At 55.5% G+C, this 24,740-nt stretch overlaps 1 protein-coding gene across 1 annotated transcript in view; it reads left to right on the forward strand.

Moving 5' to 3' along the window:
• Nucleotides 1-523: 523 nt before the first annotated feature.
• WSCD1 (WSC domain containing 1) overlaps nt 524-24,740 on the forward strand; it is a 32,110-nt gene continuing 7,893 nt past the window's right edge. The window contains exons 1-5 of the mRNA XM_041000593.1: nt 524-657; nt 9,290-10,002; nt 14,825-14,939; nt 15,347-15,531; nt 16,875-16,996. Of these exons, the coding sequence (XP_040856527.1) occupies nt 9,573-10,002; nt 14,825-14,939; nt 15,347-15,531; nt 16,875-16,996 (852 nt within the window). The 5' untranslated portion in view covers nt 524-657; nt 9,290-9,572. The remainder of the gene's footprint in view (nt 658-9,289; nt 10,003-14,824; nt 14,940-15,346; nt 15,532-16,874; nt 16,997-24,740) is intronic.

Raw genomic sequence — 24,740 nt, forward strand, 5'->3', positions numbered from 1 at the left:
CAAGGGCTTGCGGGGCAGGTGGGATGTGCACAGAGGGCATAGAGGGCACAGAGACCCTGCAACCTCTTTCTGTCTTCTTTAAGCCACTCTCTAGTGGCCGCCAGGTCAGCTCCTCTTCCCACAAGCTACAGGACCATGCCCAGCTTCCCTGAGGAACTGGTCTCCAGTCCCTTGGGACCCTTCCTGCTGTGAACCCAGGGCAGTGGCCCGCTTGGGGCCTCAAGGGCTTCCGTTGTGAAGGGGACACATTTTGGTGCCTGCGGGGTCACCATGAGTTATAAGCCAGACAGTTGGGTTGCTTCACTTTCTGCAAAGGATGTGAGTGCACAGGGTGGTGCTTTTCCGGCAAGCCTGGAATGTGGGTGGGGTGCCCAGCGCTGCAGAACAGTCAGCTTTTATGGCTAGGCACTGGGGAGGCCTCAGGGACCCTCCTCTCGCCCCAGGTGCCCATAGCTGAGCTGCACTAAGCTGAGCTCTCCCAGGCTCGCAGACGAACCTTTCTTTCACAGCCGCCCTGCACCTGTTGAAAGCCTCCTCCAAGCCTGGCCAAGCAGCTCTGCCCCTAGCGGGAGTCAGAGGCATGGAACTCCCTCGCATGAAGACGGGCAGAGAGCCACAGCCACCTGCTCCACTTCGGGAGTGGCTCGCTGACCCTGGGTAAGGACCAGGCCCATGGGTGCACCTGGCAGACAGGATGGGTGCTGAGACCTGGGTGATGCCCAGTGTGTGTGCGTGTGTGGGTGTGAGGGGAGATCTTCAAGGTTGGATCCAGCCTTTGTTTAAGGAGGTTGTGTATAGACCCATGTGACAGCTTGCTCAGTATCTCTCCACCTGTGTGTGTGTGTGCGTGTGTGTGTGTGTGTGTGAGAGAGAGAGAGAGAGAAAGAGAGAGAGAGCCTTGAGTAAATGCCTAGCATGTCCCTCCCTGCAAGAACGTGTCCTTCAATGGACTCTGGCGCGTGCGATGCCGATGGGGGCTATGGTGCCTAAGGCAGGCAGCAGAACAAGCTCGTGGCAGAGCCCCAAGTGAGCACGGAGGTGGTTCCCCGGGCGTTGGTTTGGACGGCTGCGATTCTGTGTCGGACAGCCGCAGGGTGCTTGTGCATCTGTGCGAAACCATGGCTGGCCGGGTCTCGCCCCGCATGGGACGGCAATCTAGTGCGTATCTGGCACTGTGTGTTTGTCCCTAATCCCTACAAACTACGCAGCCATGCATGCGCGCCTGTGTGCCGGGGCCGGGGTCCCAGTTTGTTGATGAGAGTGAAGCCAAACTGGCACGGTGTGTGAATCGATGTCAGTGAAGCGGGGTCGGGCGTGCGTTTGTGTCACGCCGGCGTCCATCTCTGTGCGCGCCCTGGGGGCACCGCGGTGGCGGCGGCGGCGTCCGGTGCGTTTCTGCGTCCGTGGGTCGAGTGTGAGCGCCCTGGCGTGTGCGTTAAGGGCTGCAAGGCTCTGGCGCCGCGGGTGCACGTGTGCACCAGGGTGGGCGCCACGACTGGCTCTCCGGCGGCGGCGGCGGTCCGTCCGGGTGTTGGTCTCTGGAGCGCACCGGCCGGTTTCGGGGGCCCCAGCTCTCCCGCCTGGCCGAGACCCCTCCCTCGAGCGGCCAGGCGTGCGCGGCGACGCCGCTAGGACCCGGAGGCGGCCGGCCGCTGCGCCCGGGCCGCGCGAGTGAGCATGTGCAGAGCCGGGCGCCCGCTCGCTCGCCCGCCCGCCCGCCTGCCCGCCTGCCGGCTCCGCGCCCGCCCGCTCGCGCTGCCGCCGCGGCTCAAGCCCGGACGCCCGCAGCCCAGCCAACCGGGGAGAGGCGCCGTGTGCCCGGCGCGTCCGTCCGTCCGCTCGCCGCAGGCGCCGGGGGGTGTGCGGGCGCCGGGCGCGTTTCAGCACCGGGCAGTGCGGGGCTGCGGGCTCGGCGCCCCGGGAAGCGGACGCGTGGCTGCTGATTCAGACGCCCCAACCCACGGCGATCTTGGGGTGAGTCCTGTCTCCCGGGGGACTCCCGCCAGGACCCCCCCGTGCGGGCTGCGAGCTGGGTTCTCCTCATCCACCCTTCGCTGCCACGGCCAGACAAGTTTGTAAAGACGCAGCGGGGAGCGCGGCGGGGCTGCACCTGCTCTGGCTTCGGGGTGGGCTCTCGGGGGGAGGGGGTGCGCCTTCCCTTCGACTGGGGCGGCTTGGCAGGGGGAAAAGGGGGGAGGTTCGCTTGGCAACAGTCGGGGTGCGGCGGGGACACGGAGGGCAGGTGCTCACGCCGTGTCCTCTCCGGGAGCCGCACTAGCCCGTTGAATTTCCGGGGCGGTGGAGGCGGCGCCGCAGCCGGGGCCCGGGGAAGGGGCAAGGGTGGGATTTGGGGCGCTCTGCCTCCCTCCGCGGCAGTCCCTGTCATTCTGCCACCGAGCCAGGCTTCCGGTGCGTGGACCGTGCTCTCCAGTCTCGCGGAGAACTTGAGCTGGGGCAGAGGCGAAAGAGAAACGTTCTGGATTTTGTCCGGAAAATTACCCAGAGTGGAGCTTTGCCTCTTTCCTGGGGCGGAGTGGTGTGTGTGTGTGTGTGTGTTGGAGGGGCGGGTAGGGAGGCAGCTGCTCGGCAGCATTCATGGCCGGGTCTCCTGCGTCGGGGCAGCCTTACCAACGCAGCACCGAGCTTTACAGGGCATCCAGCCTCGCGCGTGGTACCTGTTCAGGTCTGCCTCCGCACGGGGAGGAGAGGGGACCCTCCATTCTAGTGCTTTCTCGAGCAGGGGTTCCATCCCTTTCCCCCAAGCCCTGTTCTGGGACCCCACCACTGCAGCTGTCAGAATGGACCTCCTACCTCCTACCTCCCTGTACTTTACATTTTCAAGCCTGTAACAGCTGGAGCCGCACATGCCAGCTCATGGAGGCGCTGGGGTTGGTGGATGTTGAGAGCCCCTAGCTGGGGGTCAGGAGTGGGGTGACTTATCAAGTGCTGGAGCCCAGGTGGCAAGGCCGGATGGAGGTCAGCACTTTGCCCTGGGTGGAGTGTGGCTGCTGCCAGCTTGCCGGCTACAGGTGCTAGAGCTTTGCTTGGGATACGGGTTTTCTCTGGGTTATGCCCTGATTCTGTCCATACACTTAGCGGGCCTGCCTGAAGTCCCTTGGAAAAATGGGACCTCCTCTCCACCTGACTTCCCGTCCCCTTGAGACTGGAGAACCCTGGGGTTGTGAGCCGCCTTGGCACAAGATCCACCGTGTCCAGGGTGTGTTGGGTCAGCTCCGGTAGTATGAGTCCCTATGCGAGGGACAGGCATAGCCCAAAGGAGGACCAGGCTAACCCCAGTTGTGTCCTTGACTCACTTGCTCAGTGTTACCCAGTCCGCTCAGTTGACTTTAGACACCTGTTTACCTGCCAAACTCTGAGGAGAGTCTCAGACAGCCCTGGGGCGGAGGTCCACCACGAAGCAGAGGAAGCACCCCAGTAGATGAACACAATGGGTCACTTTAAAAACAACGCCAAAAGTGGCCTGGGCTCCAGACCAACAGACTCGATCAGGAAAACGCCAGCCCCTGTGCTTGTGCCCTGGCTCTGCAGCGCCAGCTCCTGACTTGGTGCTGGGGGCTGAGCAGGGGAGGCCGTGTGGGCTAGCACGCATACCGTGCACTTGGCATCGGAGAACTTGAGTTCCGTCTGCCTTCGTAGTGTCCTGCGTCTGCATGGGGAATGAGGTAATGCGTGACCTCACGCGTTTGAGGGTAGCCCATGCCTTCATCCGTTCATCCAGCTGCTTGTTCACACACTGTGATCATCCATGTTGTGTATGATAATTTGTTCTTATTTCTATGAATGGGGGGGGTTGGTTCTCAGGGGGCTTTCTTGTCATTGCAGTGAATTGAGTTTAGACCTCACTCTGTGTATGAACCCCTTAAAGGAATAATTTTCTAAGGATTTTATTTCATCTTTCCTCTAAAGTTGAGAAGAGTCAGAAATCAGTGCCTCCCACCCCCTGCCCCCAGACCATGATGGGCCAACCCACGGGTCCAGACATTTTGTGTTTAATGGGTTCTGGGCTTGCTTGAGCATCAGGGAGTAGCCAGGAGCACTCAGCTCCTGGGACCTGCCCTGTGCCCCCACCCAGAGGTGGGCAGAGGTGTGGGGACATTAGCAGGCACAGTATGCAACAGCATTCATTCTAGGATCAGGGAGGCTTCTGGGGGGGAGGGGCGGAGGTGGCAGGAGAGCAGAGCCTTGCTGGCTAGGAGGCTCTTGAGAGTCCTGCTGGATGGGGGCCGGGTGGGAGGGAGGCAGGCAGATAGCAATCTCTGCCACTGCAGTAGCTTGAGCTGCCCTGGGGCACTCAGCTTAGGGCTCACGGCTCTAAACAGAATATTCAGAGGTAGGGGCCGGGAGGACTAACCCAAGAAGGGTCCCTGCTGGGACCTGCAAGACAGGTGCTGAGCTTGAGTGAACATGGGGCTGGTGGAGGGGGAGGGTTGGAGGGGTTGAGTCACCGAGCTCGGCTGGAGGTTCCCCTGTGTATCTTTGATGAGGTTCCCGAAGCACAGGCTCTGGGCCGCTGGCACCTGGGGACCCCTCTCCTGCCCATCTGGAGAGCGACACTCTGATTCTGTCCCCTGAGCTTTGTGGCTCTTGCCCTGCTGGTAGCATGTGGCTCTGCGTCCCCAGGGTGTCACGGCCTTGGCTGCAGTGACCACAGGCCCTTCTGAGCATGTGTAAAGTCATCCTCCCCTCAGCTGACACTGCCTGTCCCCTCGAGCTAGGGTGGGGAAGTGAGATAGAAAAGTCACATGACTGTACCCCAGCCTAGGCTGGCTCCAGGCCTTGCCCTCATCCCACTGTCCCCTGCTTCTCATCCTCACCCCCTGACTACGACTATCGCTTGCTCTCGGCACCCCCAACCTTGCAGAGCAGCTGCCTCCTCACCCCCTCCTGACCTCAGGTGACTGCTGCCTCTCTGGGGCTTGGGTGCCATCACCGCAACAGGCACGAGCTCAGGTTTGCTGAGTCCACCTGCTTTAGGTTCCTGCCCTGCTCTGCCTGAGGCTTCCAGGAGTGTCCTGCTCTGTAGCCCCCAGATGACCCCACCTGGCAGGGCTTAGTGTGTGCCCCCATCCTGACAAGGCGGAACCTTGGGCTGGGATTACAAAGCCTAGCCAGTCTCCTCCTGAAGCACTCTGGGGTTTCAGGATAGGGGGTGCCACCAGGTCGCATATCTCCAGGGAGGGGGTAGTGGAGGGAAAGGAAAATATCATGGATCCAAAGGTGGGGAGGGACCCTGAGGCTGCCTCGCAGCCAGTGCCAGGAGGCCGGAACCATCCACACGTGGCAGAGTCTGGGAGGTTTGGCTCAGGAGGATGCCATGTGTTAGCATCGTCTCCAGGAGCTTTGGCCTGGCAGGCTTTCAAAAGGCGCTGACGGAGGCACACTCTACTCCTTTCAAGAATAAATCTTGCCTTGTGCGAAGCCAGAGCTGGTGTGGGAAGAGAGGCAGGAAGTTTGGTGGTCCAGGGTGGGCTCTCCAGGAACAGGTGTCCTGGGTCAGAATCCTGGTCCTGGATGATCTGACCTCAGCCATGAGCTTGTAACTGCTGAGCCTTGGTGACTTCAGCTCTTATTCAGCAAGAGGCTCGTGTGGTGTCAGGGAGGGGTGCAAGCAAGGGTACAGCTCTGTAGGGCCTGTTTGTTAAAGCTGCAAGGGCTTAGGAGAGGGTGGCACTGGAGAGAACAGGCCGTAGCCAATGACTGTCCTGGCAGTGATCACCTTCAAGCAGATGCGGGGCTAACCCCACTGAGCAGGGGGTTAAGAGGTTGTCTTAAGGGCAGGGGATGGGAGAGGTTTGGCCCTGATGTCACCTGTGGCACAGCTCTTGAAGGCCTTGTCCTTGCTGGTCTCTTGTGCTAGCTTACCCAGTGCAGGCCAAAGGCTGTAGGTGATAGGGGTGTCCTGTTCACTGCCCGGTCCTGTCCCAGGCCAGTGCTGACTGGAACAGATGAGGAACCTCAGGCCCTGCCCCTTGCCATGATCTATACCGACCTGCTGCAGGGCCTGTTGGCTTCAGGGTGCTGTAGCACCGCGGGCGGCTTGGTGCAGACGGGCAGCAGCTAAATGCCTGCCGGGTGCTGGCTGCTGCCGCTGTCTGCCTTACCTTGTGGCTTGGCTGCAGGCCCTTGCACGGATGCGCCAAGTCTCCTGGCCTTACCCGCAGACCTCCTCGGGGTTCAGTCACTCAGCAAACATTCATTGTCAAGGCCTTGCTAAGCTGTGTGCTGTCAGCCTCAAGCAGGGAGAGCAAATGGGGAAGAGGAAGCCTGGGGAAGGGGACAGCTTCCAGATTCCCTCCCTCTTGCCCAGCCCACCTTGGTGAGTATTCTGTGTGGGGAGGCAGTTGTCTGATTTTATAAGTTTGCAGCGATGGCTCTGCAGGAAACCTGCAGGTGGCTGTCCCCTGTGTGGACACCACAAGACCAAGGAAGTAAGTGCTTCCCTAACTCTGAGCAGAGAGGACTTTGGGGAGCCAGAAACAGAATGAGTCCTGATCGAGTAGCCCCATGAGCCCATGGTCGGCTGTTGTCAGATACCCAAAGATGGGCTACAAAATAGATTTGTTCATACCACACATACCCGGCTGTGAAAAACAAACGGGGCTCATCAGAAACTTTTGTTCTCATGGCAGGTGCCACCATTCCCCTTCTGTGTGGCTTCTTAGGCTTCCTTGCTGTGACAATCCCAGTAGTGGAACTGGAGCCCTTCTGTGAACAGAAGAGATCCTTGTGCTAAAGGGGAAGAGCCCCTGCCAGAGTCGGACGCTCTTGCTAGCTCTGCAAGGCCCAGCTGGGCGGCCCGAGTGCCATGCCTTGCCCCCTTTCACCTGTGTGTCCAGCTCTGTCCACAGAGCGACGAGGAGATGTTGCTGCCTTGAGGGAGCAGGTTTCTGAGTTCAGAGCTTGCCTGTCTGTCCTCTTGGGTATTTACAGAAATATCTTCAGAATAGAGAGCACTGGGTATCCCAGGCAGACTGGGCTTCAAACGGAGGGGGGCCTGGAGTGACAAGAGTGAATCTGGTTTGGCCCCTGCCCTCGAGCCTGTCGCAGGTCTTCTAGATGGATTGACACGGAAGTGGACAATTCTAGTTGTCTCAGGATAGAAGTTGTTGGTGCGTGGGGCTGGCACAAGGTGTGGGAGCAGTGAGAGATCTAGGCCAGTGGGTGGTGGTAGTCAGGGAAGGCTTCCTGGGGAGGTGATGTGTGAGCTGAACCTTGGAGGATATGTGGAGCTTTGCCAGGTGCAGGAGGGAGAGACTTGAGGGCATCCTGCTGACAGGTGGTTCTACTGCTGTAGGGCGGGGGTCGGGGGAGGCGAGAAGGATGTTGAGTATGAGGTGGGGGGGAAACTTGAGGAAGAGTCTGGCAGAAGATGAGGCCAGACAGGCCAGATCGTGCAAGGGAGGGACCGTGTGTGTCAGGCTAAGGTGCTTGGAGCTGATCCCTAAAGCCACAGGAGCTATTGAAAGGGGTTTTAAGTGGGGAGCGCCATGATGCGATTTGAGCATTGGAAGCTCGCCCTTGGCAGCCCGTGGAAGCCGGATCGGAGGGGCCGGAGCTGAAGGCGGAAGGGATCAGTCAGGATTCCGTGGGATTTTCTCTGTGGTTGTACAAATCAGACAAGGCTGTCTGGGGAGGGCCGGGCACATGCATGCGTACCTGCACGCACACAGTGCACACATGTGCTCACACACATGAAGACACGCATACACGGCAGGCGCATCAGCTTAGGCAATATCAGCTCAAGGCCCTTGTGAATCCACTTCCTGCCTTGGAGGCTAACTGCCATTATTTACCTGCCATCCCCAACCCCTGCCCTAGTTGATGGGATGGGCCTGGTGCCCCGTGCCCCATGTCTATGGTCCTGCCCTCCGTGGAGGCCTAGAACCTGGGGCCCCCTTTAGGCCTTCAGCCTCTGCTGTGGGGTGGGAGCCTGGAATGCTGGCCCCCAGAGCCTAAACATTGTCTTTGCTGTCACACGGGCCATCTGTCCCCGTGCACAGAGCAGCCATTGAGCAGCTGCAGGGCCCAGCAGGGGTCCTGGCCCCATTAGTTACGGGGCAGTGGCTTAGTCACGCTTCTGCGAGCCTTTCTTCTGGGACAAGGCTGCCCTTGTGCTGGGGCTGCCTCGCACAGCAGCCCGGCTCGTCGCAGCTGCAGGCACCTGTGCCAAACCCAACAGCACACTTCAGAGATGCCATGTGGGAGCTGCAGCCAGAGTCCCAGCAGCTGCTCAGAGACCCTGCCACCTTCGGCTGCACCTTTGGCTGGTGGTAGAAGAGGCAGAGACTTAACTCACTCCCTCTCCGGCAACTAGCCTCTGCAAAACGTCTTTCTAAAGCACAGCTCATGTCCCAGGACCGTCTGAGAGACTGCTGGTTATATACATGTCGAGACACCTGCTGTATGCCCCTGCCTGGACCAGGTGCACTTCCATGTGATGGTGTCTCATGTTGCGAGCACAGGCTCAGACTGGTGCAGTAGCATAGTGCATTAAGCCACTGCTTGGCATCCCATATGGGCACTGATTCAGATCCCAGCTGCTCCACTCCTGACCCAGCTCCCTGCTAGTGTACCTGGGAGAACAGTAGAAGTTGGGACACATGTTTAGGCCCCAGGAGTCACTTGGGAGACCCCGGATGAAGCTTCTGGCTTCAGCCTGATCCAGCCCAGGCTAATCACAGCCATTTGGAGGAATAAACCACCAGAAAGAAGACATCCCTTTCTATAACTCTGCTTTGCAAATACATACGTGTGGATTTTTTTTTTTTTTAGAAGAGCACAGGCTCTGTTCCCAAGTGTGGGACTCTATTTACCAGCTGTGTAACTTTGGGGGAAATTTGCCTTGCCGGCTTTGGCTGCAGTCTCCTCACCCACGAAAATGGGAATAATAATCACTAAAGCCTCCTCCTTGGATCGGTGTGGTGGGTAAATAGGCTATGTGTAAAGTGGCTAGCAGATGCCCGGCACACAGGAAGCATGGTGTGGGCCTACTGCCGACCTGCCGCCTTCCCATTGCTGCTACTGTCACCACCAGCTCTCCACTGTCACTCAAGGGGCTGGGGTACGTTTCCCAGATGAGCTGCCGGACCTGGTGGGGTGAAGTCTCTTGCTCTGTGGCACACAGCTGGGACATCTAGCTCTGCCCGGTGTTCTTGCCTGTTGATAAGATGGGGTGGCCGGGGGCCTGTGTGGGACGGTCCTACCAGGGAGTGGCGTGGTCCAGGAGACCCTCCCATTATGTCTAAGTTGGTCTCTCTTCATTTTGCAGGTTTCCAAGCCAGATGAAGTTTGATAGAACTCGAGGATGGGGCTGTTGGTGACACGAGGACAGAAGCAGCAGCTGCAGAATCCAGTGGTCCTCCGGGGATAAACCATGGTGCCCTGGAAACAGCTGCTGGCACCAGGGCCAGAACAGTGACCGCAGGACAGCACTGGCGGATTCCAGGAGCCAACATGCAAGGATGACACCCCTAGAGGCCCTGGCCTCCCTCCTGTCCACACGCTAGGAGCCATCCCTGGGCTCTAGCTGGCAGCCCTGCCACCCAGGGGGCATGGCCAAACCTTTCTTCCGACTCCAGAAGATTCTCCGTCGAACACAGTTCCTGCTCTTCTTCCTCACGGCCGCCTACTTGATGACAGGCAGCCTGCTGCTCCTGCAGCGGATCCGAGTGGCCCTCCCTCAGGGGCCCCGGGCCCCCGCACCCCTCCAGACCTTGCCTGTGGCTGCCGTGGCCCTAGGCGTGGGCCTTTTGGACAGCAGGGCCCTGCACGACCCCCGCGTCAGCCCCAACCTGCTGCTCGACATGGACATGCTGCGGAGCCCCCTGGCCCGGCCACCGCCTGGACTCCGCTGGCCGCCCAGAAACCGCAACTCGGAGCTACGTCAGCTGCGGCGCCGCTGGTTCCACCGCTTCCTGAGTGACCCCCAGAGGCCACCCATGCTGGGCCCTGAGGACCCCAGGCCAGCTGCCCGCAGCCAAGGTAGATACATGTGGGGACAGGATAGCCATTTGCACAGCAGAGGTGAAGGGGCAGGGTCCCAGGCCTGTAGCCATGGCAGCATCATCAGGGAGTTTGTTCCAAGAGGCAGTTCCTGGTCCCTCCCAGAATGACCAAGGCAGGAGCTCCAGGACTGAAGCCAGCAATGTGGGGACTGACATTGTCTCCAGGAGACACTGGTACAGGCTTCAGCCACTGGCCAGGAGGACCCAAAGGACCTCGCAGCTGTGACTGTGCAGAGGAAGTAGCCAGCACCTTGGCATTAGCCTTGCCCCTGTCAGTCAGCATCTCCCAGCTGGTCCGTCTCCACCAAGAAGCTCAGGAAATGGCCAAGGTTGTTCTCAGCCTACGGGTCCCCTAGAAACAAGCCCAGATGCCAGGATCTGTTTCGGATGCCATTCCAGGAAGCATCAGTAGGGGAGAGGGAGTGAGAGCAGAAAGGCTGGGTGATAGAGTGGTTACCACTGGGCAAGCAGAGGGCCTCAGCACCAGAGTAGAAGGCCTGAGCTAGGATGCACTCAGGAGATTGTGGGCCTGGGTGACACAAGAACAGGGCAGGGGCATGAGGGAAGGGTAGGACATGGGCAGCTCCACTGCTGGGATTCCTGGTTGAGGATTTCTTGGACTTCAGGTTGAGCCTTTTATTTATTTTTTTTTTTTACCTTATTCATGAATTTGAAAGGTATAGGAAGAATGGAAGGGAGAGGGGGATCTTATGTCCATGGATTCACTCCCCAAGTGGCCACAGCAGCCACAGCTGGGCCAGGCCAACACCAGAAGCCAGGAACTCCATCCAGGTCTCCCACATGGGTGTCAGGAACCCAAGCACTTGAACCATCATCAGCTGCCTTCCCCAGGTGCTTTGGCAGGAAGCCGGTTTGGAAGTAGAGCAGCTGGGAGTTGAACCGGCACTCCAGTGTGAGACGCCAGTGTTGCAAGTGGTGGGTTCACTCACTGTGCCACAGCACCAGGCCCTGAGTGAGTTTTTGGTCTCCATTTGGGGCAGACTGTGCAAGGCAGTAGATGTCGCCACTGTTGGGTGGTGGCTGGCCCGGTCATCACCTTGGTGGATCCCTGTCACCACTTCCCACATATTCTTGTGCCCTCTCAGACATTCCTAGCAGCCCTTCCAGCTGTATGCAGGCAGATGGGAGCACAGGGTGCTGAATGGCAGAGTGAGGCAATAGGCACATCTTGAACCTGTGTTATGGGAGGGTCCTGAGGATCAGCCAGGCCTAGGAGTGGGGTTTTATGGAAGGATGAATAGCGAGAAGGCAGCAGGGGAGAGAGGGTGGCTCAAGAAGCGAGGGAAAGGAAGATTCTTCAGCACACTTGCTGGGGAACTGCTCAGTCACACATGTGCACTCTTGTGGCAGGAATTCCTCAACCACACAGGCGTGCAGGAGACGAGGCACCAAGAAGGATGTGGCTCCATGGTCACAGGTGTAAGTCTGTTATGTCTTCAACGCCCCAGTGCAGCTAATTCAGACTAGAGTGTAAAGGACTTCTAGACCTGCAGTGTCCCAGGTTCTAAATGCAGACTTGGGGTCTTTGCCTCTTGATATTGCCCCTCCCTGGCCAAATGGGCCCTGATCCTTCAGTGACATCACCCAGTCCATTGTTGTGTCTTGATGTGCTGCCTCTGTGCCTCTGAGAAATCAGTGCACTTACGGAATCGGGCAGATGATGCTTGTCATGGCTGGGCTGTGACGTGTAGTCTCCTGAAACCCAAGTGGCCTTGTGAGTGACCAGCCAAGGGACGGGCTCAGGGTGAGCCTGCAGTGACCCCGGTTTGGAGCATGTCTATGTCCAGGAGAGCAAGTGAGTCCCCCTTCCACCTTCAGCTTCCTTCCATGACTTAAAGGGGAAGGGGACCTCAGTAGGAGTTGGAGAAATTGTGGTTGGAGAGAAGGAACACCCAGCTTCCCCTGTGGCACGAGCAACCCCACACGCTGACAGTTCGGGCACAAATAGACTCGCCTCCAGTCATCAGAGATGAGACTGCCTACTCAGGCTTTCTCTTCTAGTGACCCTCCTCCTTGGCTTTCCGGTTGCCCAGCAAGGAAGGGGTTAACCCGCAGGCCAGCAGGAGGAGTCCAGCAGCCTCCTCCAGGGCTAAAAGGCCAGGATTCTGACCCAGAATTTAAGGTGGAATGTGCTTAACACCCACAAAGTGAGTCTGAGGGGAGAGGCACTGTGTGGTCACGTGGCTGGATGGCAAGCATTCGTCTCCGGTGGGAAGTAGCCCCCGAGTTCAGCTGCCGGGGTAACAGACAAAGCGGGTGTCTCTCAGCCCTGGGCAACCCGCCATCCTCCTGAAAGGGGATCTTAGAGGCCGTGGAAGCAACCGGAGGCCCCATCCATCACAGGGCATTTCATTATCCATTGGACAACATCCATAATGGAATAAAACATCAGTTAAGTTTACTAGGGGGAAAACAGTAACTTCTCCATGGCCAGTTTTTTTTTTTTAATTGATAGTAATTTGCAAAGACATCCCAGTATCTCTGAAACCATCGGTAATAGCCTGGCCGCAAATCCACTGTGAAGTGCAAATGAACGGATGCAGGTCTTAGACAACAGACCATCCTGCCTCACCTGCAAACCAGCCCCGAGACCACCTCCTTGCTCAGACCCTGTTGCTTGCAGAGACAGCCTTGTCCCTTGGGAGGCCACCAAGTGCCCTGCAGGTGACATCCCGGAGGCTTCAGGAGTGTTGGCAGATGTCCCCAGGGGGAGTGTCTCTGAGCTGCTCTCCTGGGAGTGCGTTCCCAGCTCCTGGACCTCATGTTTTACAAATCCCCAGTCAGACGCCACTGTGCAAGTGACACTGACACACCCAGCCTGTGTTGGTGTGTGCTCTGGGCTTCTCTATGCATCTCTGGGGAGTGTTTCCTACCCTCATGGTGTTGAAGGGGAGGATAGGTAGGAGGGACAGGGCAGTGGGTGACAGACTGCCAATAGCACTACTCTGTGGGTGGTTAGGGATGCAGGTCCTCGAGCCGTCACTCCTGCCTGCCATGGTGTGCATTAGCAGGAGGCTGGAATCAAGAGCAGAGCTGGGACTGGAACCCAGACCCTCTGCTGTAGGATGCTAGTATCCACAGCCAGACACCTGCCCCGGTTTTTTTTTTGTTTGTTTGTTTTTTTGTTTTTTTTTTTTTCCTCAGTAGTAGCTGTCCCCATCTGAGAGGTCTCTTTTCTGTTGACTGTGACCAGACTTTCCTTCACCAGAGAGGCAGGGCCTACCTCTCAGGACTGCTTGGAAGACCCATCAGCCTAGGAAAGGCAGGAGTGGGGAGGCAGGGTCAGGGCCCACAGAGGTGAGGTGAGATGAGGTGAGGTGAGTTAAGGTGAGGTGAGGTGAGGTGAGGTGAGGTGAGTTAAGGTGAGGTGAGGTGGGGTGGGGTGAGGTGAGGTGAGGTGAGGTGAGGTGAGGTGAGGTGGGGTGGGGTGAGGTGAGGTGAGGTGAGATGAGGTGGGAACCATGAAAGAGGGCATCACCAGGCTCCTGGCAGTGTTGTGGAGTGTGAGAGGGGTCACACCCAGACAAGGGTGTATTAAGGAGTCTTTATTTACCAAGCTCAGCGATAACAGGGCCCACTAGAAATTAGCCAATGACAAGTCCAGTGGCAATCCAGTCTGAATTAAAACCATAAGAGGAACAAATGGTTATTACCCTGAAGTCCATCTGTTAAACTAAAAACCTATGACCTAACTTCCGCAACAGTATAAATTATTCTTAGAGACATGCAGCAAGCAATCTGGACACACAAAGCTGCAGACATTCACCTTTTTCTGGCTTCTCGGCCCACATTCCATTACTGCTGGGCCTCACCTCTCCTGGAACTCGTGAAAATACACAAATTAGAACTACAAAGCATCTTAGCATTTGCATCTTCACTGTCTGTCGCCCAAGCAGTGAACAGAGGGTAAGGACTACAGACATGGGGGCCGTGCTCAAGCTGCCTGTCCTCGGAGTCTATAAGCAGGAAGCCAGAGAGCAAGTAGGTCCTGAGAAGGCCAAGCGTTGGAGTGCCAGAGTGACAGAATCTTAGGACCAAGAGTGAGCCCCTCCCTGTCATGGGCCTTTATGGGGGCTTGTGAGAGGAGTGGTTATGCAACAATGCAGTACCACCCCCTCTTAGGTTCCTGATGATGATAGGTGAGCGTCACAGGTGGGCAGAGGAATCGCGTAGGTCGGGGGAGGTGTGACTTTCAAGTTCGTAATCCTGAACTCATTGCGAAGGACAATAACAGCAGGGCTGTCCGTGTAGACGCAGGCTGTTAACCAAGACAGGCGGCTGGAGACCAACACGGGGGAGCTGTCATCTGTAAAATGCACAGCCGATGGCCATGCGCTGCTGTCATTCTGTGCCATAGTGCATGGGCACTCAGTGCCGTGTGTGGTGGCTGGTGTCTTCCAGGGCTGCAAACGTAAAGTCTTGCTAAACAGATGATAGGTGCCCTACCCTGATTCCAACGCAAATTCCATTGGTTGCCATCATATCCATTCATTGAAACATTGCAACAGTCCCTGCATGTTAACCAGAAAATTTCCTGAAAACCTTACGGGAGATGGAAACTGCTGATCACCATGATCAAGGGATCATACTCGGCCCCTAAAACAGGTGCAAGTGTAATAATACAAAGTGGCAGAAATGATGGAAACTTCCAGATGCCTACTTGGCTCCTGTAACAAGGGGAAGTACAGGCTCAGGGTCTGTGGTTCCCCCTGAGGATAAACCCTCCATCAGGGCCCCTGTCATCTCCCTCTAACCTCAGTGCCACTTCCTCCCGGCAGGTGTCTACATTGGATGCTTCCGCGATGAGGGCCAAGAGAGAACGCTGAAGGGGGTGGTGTTCTATGACTTGCGAAAGATGACTGTGGCCCATTGCCAAGACGCGTGTGCCGAACGGTGAGTGCTGGGGTGCCCACAGTGGACTCTGATGGGAGGGAAGGCAGGAGACAGAGCCTCCACGAGGGGCTCCTTTGGCTGTTGGAGATGAGGTAGTGTACTTAGATTTCGAATGATCATATCCCAGTGTCCAGAGGGAAGGATCTGTGTGGGTGCATGGTACAGGTGCCAGACTGCTGTCAGAAGATCTGGCCTCTAGTTTGGCAGAACCCGGGACTTGCTGTGTAATTCTGATAAACTCTTTCCTTTCCCTGGGCTGCAACTGTAAGAACTGGACCAGACAAAAGCCGGGCACCAGGAACTACATCTGGGTCTCCCATGTGTGTGCAAATGCCCAAGCCCTTGGATCCAGCTGCCAATACCTGGTGCAGGCCTTCTTAACTCAGCCAGGCCCTGTGTCCCTGCAGGTCTTACCTCTATGCTGGCCTGGAGGCAGGTGCCGAATGCTACTGCGGGAACCGCCTCCCGGTGATGCGCGTCGGCCTGGACGAGTGCAACCAGGAGTGCAAAGGGGAGAAGGGCACCGCATGTGGGGCTGTGGGCCGGCTCTCCGTGTACCGCGTGGAGGATCTGCAGCCTGGTTCCCGGAAGCGTGAGTGTGCCAACCTCTTGCAGCACAGCTGATCCCAAGGGCTCTGACCTGCAGCCAGTCGCCTAAATCCCAGCAACAGAGTCCATGCCCTGCCTTCCCCGTTGTCCTCCCGCAGGATGGGGGTCGGGTCAGGTCCCATCAAAGACAATTGCTTAAGTTTGTGACCTACCTTTTCCTGTCCCTTGCCAGAAAGAGAGAGAGAGAGAGAGAGAGAGAGAGAGAGAGAGAGAGAGAAACCTGATTGGGAATCCTGTGGCTCAAACTCTATAAAGGATAAAGGAGAATTTGAATTTCACTGAAGTAACCCCTCAGTGAAAGTTTATGTAAACAAAGAAAAAAAAAGTAAAAAGCAATTTAGGGAAGAAGCAAAGAAAACTTTGTGTGACTTGAACTTCAGCTGAAACCAAGTTTTTCGTAACTTGGGCCTGCATTTGTGTGCATTTTGGAGTTCAAGTTTAGACTGCCCAGCCCCCAAAAGCTCCAATATAGAACTTGGCCCCACAGCAGATGCCTGGGAGAGGTTCCCACAGGTCAACTTTAGCTGAAAATTGAGGTTACACTTAAAGTTCTAGAACTAAGGTGGGAATCACCAACACAGAGGATGAAGAAGCTGGTTCCTTCACCTGCAAGATGGGGGCTCCCACGAGCTGCAGCTCACAGCACAATCATGCAGAGGTGACAGCTGGAGGGACCCCAGCCATGATGAAGCATAAGCCCCGGGACCCCCTGACACTGGCTACAAAAGGCCTCCTTATGAGCATATAGGGCTACACACGTTTGCCTACCCTTTCCTGTGACTGGGGGCAGCCATTGGAGAGGAAGTCAAAGCACGGAGGACACGTCCCCCACCCAGAGCAAGGGTGGGGTGGTAGATGAGCAAGCAGGGCCCTGTGCCCAGGCACAGGGACGTGTGGACACGACCAACTGGGATGCAGAGTATGGGTCAAGGCTACAGCTGCAAGGGGTGAAGGGCACTCTGAGAGGACTCTCCCAGTGACAAGCATGTTTTCCAAGTGGTGCAGCAGCCTGGAGAACCAGTGTGAGCCAGCCATGTGCAGTGTGCACAGGGCAGCGCATAGGGAGTGTGGCTGTGGCCTGGTCCCAGTGCCCCGAGCTGTGCTGCCGTTCCTAGCATTGAAATGGGATGTGTATCTGAGAGCCAGACAGTGTGTCTAAACCACACCCCAGCTGGGACAGTCTGCTCCCAGGTTTGGGATCCACACCTCTGCCATGGATGTACTCTGGTCTTGGGAGTTTCTTTCTGTGATGGGCAACAGCAGCTGTGAGCACCACAGCTTACCTGCAACCCCGTTTTCTTCCCCCATCCCTTCCACCCTGCCCAGGGCGGACGGCCACCTACAGAGGGTGCTTCCGACTGCCCAACAACATCACCGACGCCTTCCCCAGCTCGCTGGTGCAGACCAACATGACCCTGGAGACGTGCTCAGGATTCTGTTCCCAGAAAGTAAGACCTGCTATAATTTCACAAGCCTTTCCCTGGAACCAGCCCAGAAGTGGAAGGGAGGAAGTGTTGGGGTTTCCCAGACAGGGTGCAGACAGCTACTGTGGCAGCCCAGGTAGGAGCCGGGCCTTGGGGGTCAGTGGAAGGCTTCAAGCTGATGATTGAGGCTGGGTGGGGAGTTGTCAGCGGAGGCTGTGTATTTGAAAAGAGCATGCTTTCACCACCAAGCTCTTGGCACACATGTCGGATGTTAAATGAATGTGAGTTGGAAGCAGGAAGGTGCTGGCTCGGGCCTCGGGGAGAGCTGGGGGCTTCAGCTGTTTGGACTGACGATGTTGGGCCATGGCACTAACTATGGGGACCATCACTGGTACACCTGCTACTTTGCTTCAGCCTGCGCTGAGGAGCGGAGTGTGCGGCTGCCCATGGGTCAAGCCCAGAGACCACTCACTGTCTCTGTCGCGCATGCTAGCTCTGGGAATGGGGACTATTGGCCAAGCACAGACTGGACTCGCAAAAAAGCCATGCCAGGAGTGGGAGTCCCTGCAGTCTGTCCAGAGAGCATGCTGCTCTTGAGCTGGGATCCAGCTACCTGCATGTGGGAGTGGAAGGCTGTGGCTCTAGAAATGACAATGGGTGACATTGGAGCTGGGGTTCAGTAGGCTGGATGTGAGCATGACCATTGTCGGTAGAGCAGAGCAGGGCTGTATGGAGCAGGGCCTTGCTGCTGTTGCTGCTACTGGCAATGAGGAGGAGGATGAGAAAGGTCAGCAGACCCTAACCTTTGTAGATTGCTTATCCCATGCCAGATACTATTTTCAGTGCTTCACCTGTGTCAGCTCTTGTCATCCTCATAGCATAGGACAAAGGTGGTATCTACTTTGGGGGACAGGAGCCTGAGGCAGAGTCCTCAAGCAGTCTGTCCCTGGGGTCATACTGGGTAGGTACTGGAGCTAGGACTTGAACTCTTCTAGCTGCAGAACCTGCTGGTGGGGGCCAGGGTAAGGGGTGGAGAGTGGCAGGGAGTGTCAGTGAAGTTGATGTAGGACCCTACCCACCCAGGAGCTACTCTTCTGCTTCCTGTGTCCTGCAGCCCTCCCAAGACACTTCCCAGCAAAGGGTGCAGGAAACAAAGGGTTTCCGCCTCGCTTTTCCCCTTGGCCAAGCACATCCTTTGATGTGTGTTGCCTGCGTCACCAGCGTTTCCGGAGCCACTGCCAAGGATGTTGTGGGCATCAAGGCTCACAGGACACAATGCAGGGAGCTTGCCAATACACAGACACCTTGGCCCCAGGACCCCTCCTTCCCCTCTGGTCCTCGTGGGGAGCTACAGTAAGGAAAGAGGTGGCAGAGACACCCACTGAGCTGCTGGCCCCTGTTTGTGCCACCCCCTCAGGGCTCTCATGGTACCTACCATTCAGAACAGCTCTCCAGAGAGACCCATCCCCTCTCCACTGGGATCAGAGGTGCCAGACTACAGCCGGGCATTCCTTGGCTGGGCCACCTTAAAGGGCCATACTGTATGCCAGGTGCTAGGCTCAGGGCCTTGTTATGGGCTGAGTCTCCCTGCATGTCTCTGCCAGGGGTGCACTGGTGATAGAAGCGGTGCCAATCTAGAAGGGTGTGAAGCGTTCATGAGCAGGCACCGTGAGTGATTTCACAGCCTCGCTCTGACACCGCAGCCGATGTTGCATGCACTGTGGCCACTCTGTGTGCTGGGGCCAGCAGGAGATGAGAACAATCAAGAGGACAGAGTACATGCAGCCGCCTTCCCAGGTGTCTGCTCTGGGTGTTTCGATCAGTTTCATTTGTTTGTTTCAAGGAAGAGAGGCCAGGCTGTTTCATTCCCCTCAAGTGCAGCCAAGAGTTGGGCCACACTGAAACTGGGAGGCCAGAACTGCATCCAAGTCTCCCACATTTGAGTCATCTCCTGCCACCTCCCAGGGGTACACCAGTAGCTGGACACTAGATCCAAACCAAGGGAGCCAAGACTGGAACTGGACACTCCAGGATGGCCCAAGGGCATCCTGAGTGGTACCAGATGCCTGCCCCTCAGATTAGTTTGCACTGGGCAAGATGTTCATGTAGATGTTCATGAAGTCTGCACTACAGACCCACTGTGGTCACTGCCCTTTCCCTCCTGCCGTGTGGCAGCTGATGGTCCTGGAGACCCTCGTCATCGGAGCACTGGCTCCCAGCCTGTGCTGCTCACCTCACTGTGGCATGACGGTATGCGTGGGAAATGTTCTGTGTCAGGACAGAAAGTGCTGCCTCGTTTCGCCCCATGCCACAGATGTCCTGTGACTTGTTTAACCAGTCCCCTTCTGTGATGTGTGTAGGTTGCTTTCAGTCTTTTGTTCTAACAGACAATACTACCGAGCCTATCCTGAGGCTGTTTGGTTGAGTCTGTTAAAAACCAAACCAAAACGAGACACTCTGAGAAGAGCCAAGGTGGCAGGATGCCAGTTCAGCAGCCATATTCCTTTGTGTTGCATTTTTTGGAAAGAGTGGGTTTCCAGCAGTGTCCTAAGCAGATGTCCCAGGATTTTCGGGGTGCTTCTCCTGGAGCTGCCTGTCAGGGCTTTAGAGAGCTCTGTGTTGTGGCTATAAGCCAGAAGGTAAAGACTTACAATTGCAGGGCTGATGCTGTGGTGCAAACAGGTAAAACCCACTGCCTTCAACACCAGAATCCCATATGGTGCCAGCTCGAATCCTGGCCGCTCTGCTTCCAATCCTGCTCCCTGCTAATGCACCTGGAAGAGCAACAGAAGATGACCCAAGTGCTTGGGGCCACTGTATCTACATAGGAGGTCTGGAGGAGGCTCCTGGCTCCTGGCTTCAGCCTGGCTCAGTCCTGGCCTTTGCACCCATTTGTTGAGTGAACCAGTGGATGGAAGATCTTTCTTTTCCTCTGTCTCTCTGTCTCTGTCTCTTTGCCTCTCCCTGCAATTCTGCATTTCAAATAAGTGAAATAAATGTTTTTTTTTTTTTTAAAAAAAAGAGTTGAAAATTTTTAACTTCTATTCTCAGCCTGTCTTGGTATTTACTAGTGCAAACCCAGATTGCTGCATCAATCTTCATGGTGGAACCAGTGCCAAGAGAGAACCCTGCCCCTGCCCAGCTCTTGCAGGAGGAGGGTGGAGTGATGCCCAGGCTAGTGTGCATGCAAGTCAGACAGAGCAAGCTGCTGCATGCCAGGCTGCCCACCTCTCTCTGACCCTTGAGGCTGGTTTAACTGGCACCAACACCCCTCAGGTATCAGCTTGTTGAGACCCTGATCCTTTTCTGGAATGGGGTTTCCCAGCTTGCAAAGTGCCGACACTGCAGGTTGCAGGGAACCTTGTTGTATGGTCTGAAGCTGAGTATGCCTGGAACCCAGGTGTCCAGAGGCCGAGGAGTGCCAAATGCTTCCTCCCGGGAGAGACTGGGTGATGAGGCACAGGGCCGTGCCAGTGGCAGCATCATTTCAGCCTGATTTGGCTGTAAAATGCACGAAGGCGCCCAGTGGTGATGTGAAGCCACCGTGGTGTCCAGTGGCCTGTAATACGGCCATTGAAAATGTTTTCAAAGACTTTGATGATGGAGAATGCTCATAGTAGAATGCCCAATGGGGCAGAACAAAGCCTGGGGATGGCAGCTGGAGGCTTCATGGAGGCTGGCTCAAGCAATAGGACACCCCCACCCTACCCTGTACCAAACAGCTGCTGTGACACGTGGGCCTTAGGGACAGGGAAAAAGGAGACATTCTCACTCATGGTGCCCTTGCTTATACGCACCACATGAAGCGTCTGTCTCTGACTTCAGATAAAAAGCACTGTTGTGTTCCACTAGTTTGTGAAAATAGATTCGGGGAGCTCCAGGAGTGTCGTTTGCTGGGGACAGAATGTTTCAGGGGGCCATATCAGCATCTTAATGATGTGATGTCTGTGCAGCCAGAAGGCCCGGCCCCGTGTCACCCACTAAGATGATCTTGTTCTATTTCCCCACCTCTGCATCCCTGCAAACAAAAGTATTGGAGATGGCAGGAAGAATGTTCCCCTCTGCTAGCCCTCTAGATCCTGGTGCCTGCTTCGTCGAGTTACAGCATGGTCCTCAGCAAAGGGGAGCTTGCAGGCTTGCGTTGTTGCTGATTTGGTTTGGGGTCATTCATTTTGAAGTGTGATCCTTGCATGCAAGTGGCAAGACCGTTTGTGGAAAGTGGCATCCTGCCATGAGGTTGATGAGTAACATCCCCTGCTGTCTTCCAGTAGGTTCCTTGTGGGCGAGGCCTTCCACCTGTCCTCCATCCTCCGGATGCTGTGCCTGGACTAGTCTGATTTTGGTTCTGGCAGCAGCCTCTTGCAGGTCTGCTGGTATGGGAACTCGGGGAGAGGAGGAAGAGAAACGTCTCGGTTTCTCTTGGCCCTTGTTGAGTCTCTTTGGGGTGCCTGTGTTCTGCCTACAGAGTGTTCATCACCTAGCTCTCTTCCATGGACATTTCTTCTGAGGTTCTTTCCTTAGGTCATTTTGTGGCACCTCTAACCTAAACCTCTCTGAAATGAGGTCTCTGCTGCTCTGCTGGGGAGCTGCCTTAATCTATGCAGATCCCAACAGACAAGGTCAATCGTAAGGGGACCCACGGGGACCAGGGGCCACTGAATTACGTCTCAGCCAGGTGGAGAGGCAAGTTCTGTAGGAGTCTAGGTCAAATGAATGTCAGCATTGATATGTAGGGTTTTCCCTTGGCCAAAATACTGGGCAGTCCTTGCAACAGATGGTAGAATGCCACCTTGGGTTTTTTAGAGATGTCAGTAGCACACCTGTTGCACATTGGACTCTGTGTATGTGCACACGTGTTTTATTTATTTATTTTTGTCTTTGTCACAAAGGTGTGGTGCATATCTATTTTAGAAAATCTGGAAAGTTTTGGAAATGTAGACATAAAAATCTTCACTTTCCACCTTGCCACTTCAGAGAAGACAAGCGACAATGTCTCCTTTTGGTGCTTTTATGCTAGGTGTGTGCATATGGAATTCATTTTGTAAACATTGAATCTTTCCATCCTATTCATGCTCTCTTGTTTATTGTGGACATTTGCTTTTGTGCACTGTGCCATTTTATGGCTGTGAGACATTTTGTCCTGTACTGATGAGCATGGGAGCCATTTCTGGTTTCCTTGTTTTTCTTTTCTTTTTCTTTCTTTTTTTTTTTTCCTATTATAAGCATCACTGGCATAGACATCCTTGAGCTTAAACCCCTGAGCATTTTCTTAATCATTCCCTTGGACTGTCTTGTCAGATATGAATCACTGGTGCCAAGAACGTACACGTCTTACATGAGTCTCTTAGCCTTATAGCAAGTCTCCAAGCCTCATTCTCAGGTTGATAGACAAAGTTTGGACTCAGCGGCAATCTGGGTTCATGTCCCTCCCTGCTCAGCCCCCGTCTTCATTTTGTGATCCTGGACAGGTGATGTAATCCTGAGTCTGAGTTTTCATACCTGCTGAGTGGGATTGATAGAGATCAGACTGTCTCACTAGGTTTTGTGATGAGGGCTCAATGACTGAGCTGTGTCTTTGGATAACTCCTTGAGCTGCACTGTCATGTGTCTCTTGGGTAGTAGATGTTCTCTTCAGTGACTGTCATGACCGTTCTCATTTCACTTCCCTGGCTGCTTGGCAGTTTAGTGGATGTTTGAGAAATAGTAAAGAGGAGGACTAGGTCAATGTCCCCAGTTGGTGGAAATCCTGGGACCCCAGTGGTTTTGTGTTTTCACATCATTCCACCTTGGGACACCTTGTGTTGGATGGATGTTTGGCCTTCATTGGGAGAGTATGTTTAATAGGTCAACTTCCTGGGACCCAGGATTTCAGAGAGCCATCTGCCCCAGGAGACATTGCCCAGTGACCTAGAGACATTCACCATTCACATTTTCTCCCCAAACACCCTTGCCTGCCCCTCCTCTGAATCCACAGGATGGATATTCCAGTGTATGTGCTATACCTTCTGGTACCTTGGGCCAGAGACATTGAAGGAGAATGATGAGTTTGCCCTTTACATGGGTAAGCAGAGGTGGCAGGCAATGAAGGGACAAGCCTCCTGCATTTAGCCTCCTCTGCACTCAGCCCATCCATAGTACTGAGTGTCCGCTTTGTGAAAGGCCCTGGGAAGCACTGCAGTCTCCAACGGATGGAGATATCAAGACTCAGTCCAGACTGACTTAACCACACACCTGTGGATGTCAGAGCCTTAAGCGCTAAGCCCTGCCCGTTTTGCAGATAAAGGCAAGACTCAGACAGTCCGGGATAAGGCCCATACTGTGTTTGCCTCCCAGCAGCTACCTCTGCAAACCCCACCATTACCACCACTGTCCTGGGCCACAGTTCTGCTCGTCTCAGCGTTTCCCTTGGAAGCAGAAGTCTTTACCTTCGTACCTCAATTTTGCAGTTCCCTAGCTGGGCACCTGCCTTACTCTTCCTACCTTGAGTGTCCAGATCTGCCTTGGTGTGAAGGTGGGAGCCTGGCAGAGCTGGTCCCATGCTGGTAGCTTACAGATTTCATGGGAAATCCATTTTCCCACTCATGTGTCTGTTTTCCCTGGGCTTGGGGTCCAGAAGGATGGCTTCTGTTTGCCTGGCTTGGACCTCAGTTGCCTCTGTGGTGAGCCTGTCCCTGTTCATTCAGCTACAGGCTGAATCCCACTGACTCATCAGGCCTGGGCAGAGGCTGAGCCCTGTCCGCTTCCACCTGCACAGCTTCCCTCCCAACCCCCAGCCTCAGGCTGCAGGTGCAGCACCAGGATGAGGAAGTGCCTCCTCCCTGCCTTTGGCACGGCTGCCCCTTCTCTCAGCCCTTCATCTTTCTGGATGACCCCACCCCACATCTGTGTTCATGCTCTTTCTACTTCATTTTCTCTGCTCCTCTGCTTTTCTTTCCATCTTACTGAAGCTTGGAGTGCAGATGAGGGAAGCAGAGAAGTTGGCAGAGAGATAAGATTCATCAATATTTAATTTTTATGGAAATAGTGTCCTAGAAATCCCCCAGGGGCTGGAAATTGTTCTGTGTTTTCAGAATCCAGTGATGTTGCCGAAGCGGTTATGTTGTAAATAAAACCACATTACTGTCGGCAGCTCTCCCGTCGCTCGGCAAACACCCGCAAACTTGACAGTTTAATCCACTCAAGGAAGCAAAGAGGCCCGGGTCATGGGTGGGGGCAGCGTGTTCTCCAACCCCGGGATATGGGACAGGGAGGCATCAGCATCAACAGAGCTGCAGCCATAGAGGGGGAGACAGAGCCAGCGAATGCAATCCAGGTGACATTTCCTTCCCAGGACCTCAGAGCCCCACCGGGTCAGGGGCCAGAGTGGGGGCAGTCCTGGCAGTGGGGAGGACTTACTCTGAGCTATAGGGCTTTCTGCCCTTCCCTCCTCATGCCCAGGGTGCAAATGAGGTGACCCAATGACCAGCAGAAGGAACATACCCAAGACTGTCGCTTGCAGCTCTGGTGATGGCATTTGGAAAGGCCCTGTTCATTCCTTTGTCCATCCATCAAGTGTTTATATTGTGCACCTGACACCTGCTCAATAGCACAGTATTTCTGAGGATGCAACAGCACACAAAACCCAAACACATAAAAGTCCCTGCTCATGTTCTCCAGCGCAGACATAGACAATAAGGTAGCTAACTCAGTGAAATACAGAACACAAGGGTACTTCATGGAAAAGTGGAATTTAAAAATAAGTCTTAGAGCTGGTGCGATCATGCAGCCA

Source organism: Ochotona curzoniae, unplaced genomic scaffold, assembly GCF_017591425.1.
Source record: "Ochotona curzoniae isolate NIBS_2020 unplaced genomic scaffold, NIBS_Ocur_1.0 scaffold_2453, whole genome shotgun sequence".
Classification (NCBI taxonomy): domain Eukaryota; kingdom Metazoa; phylum Chordata; class Mammalia; order Lagomorpha; family Ochotonidae; genus Ochotona; species Ochotona curzoniae.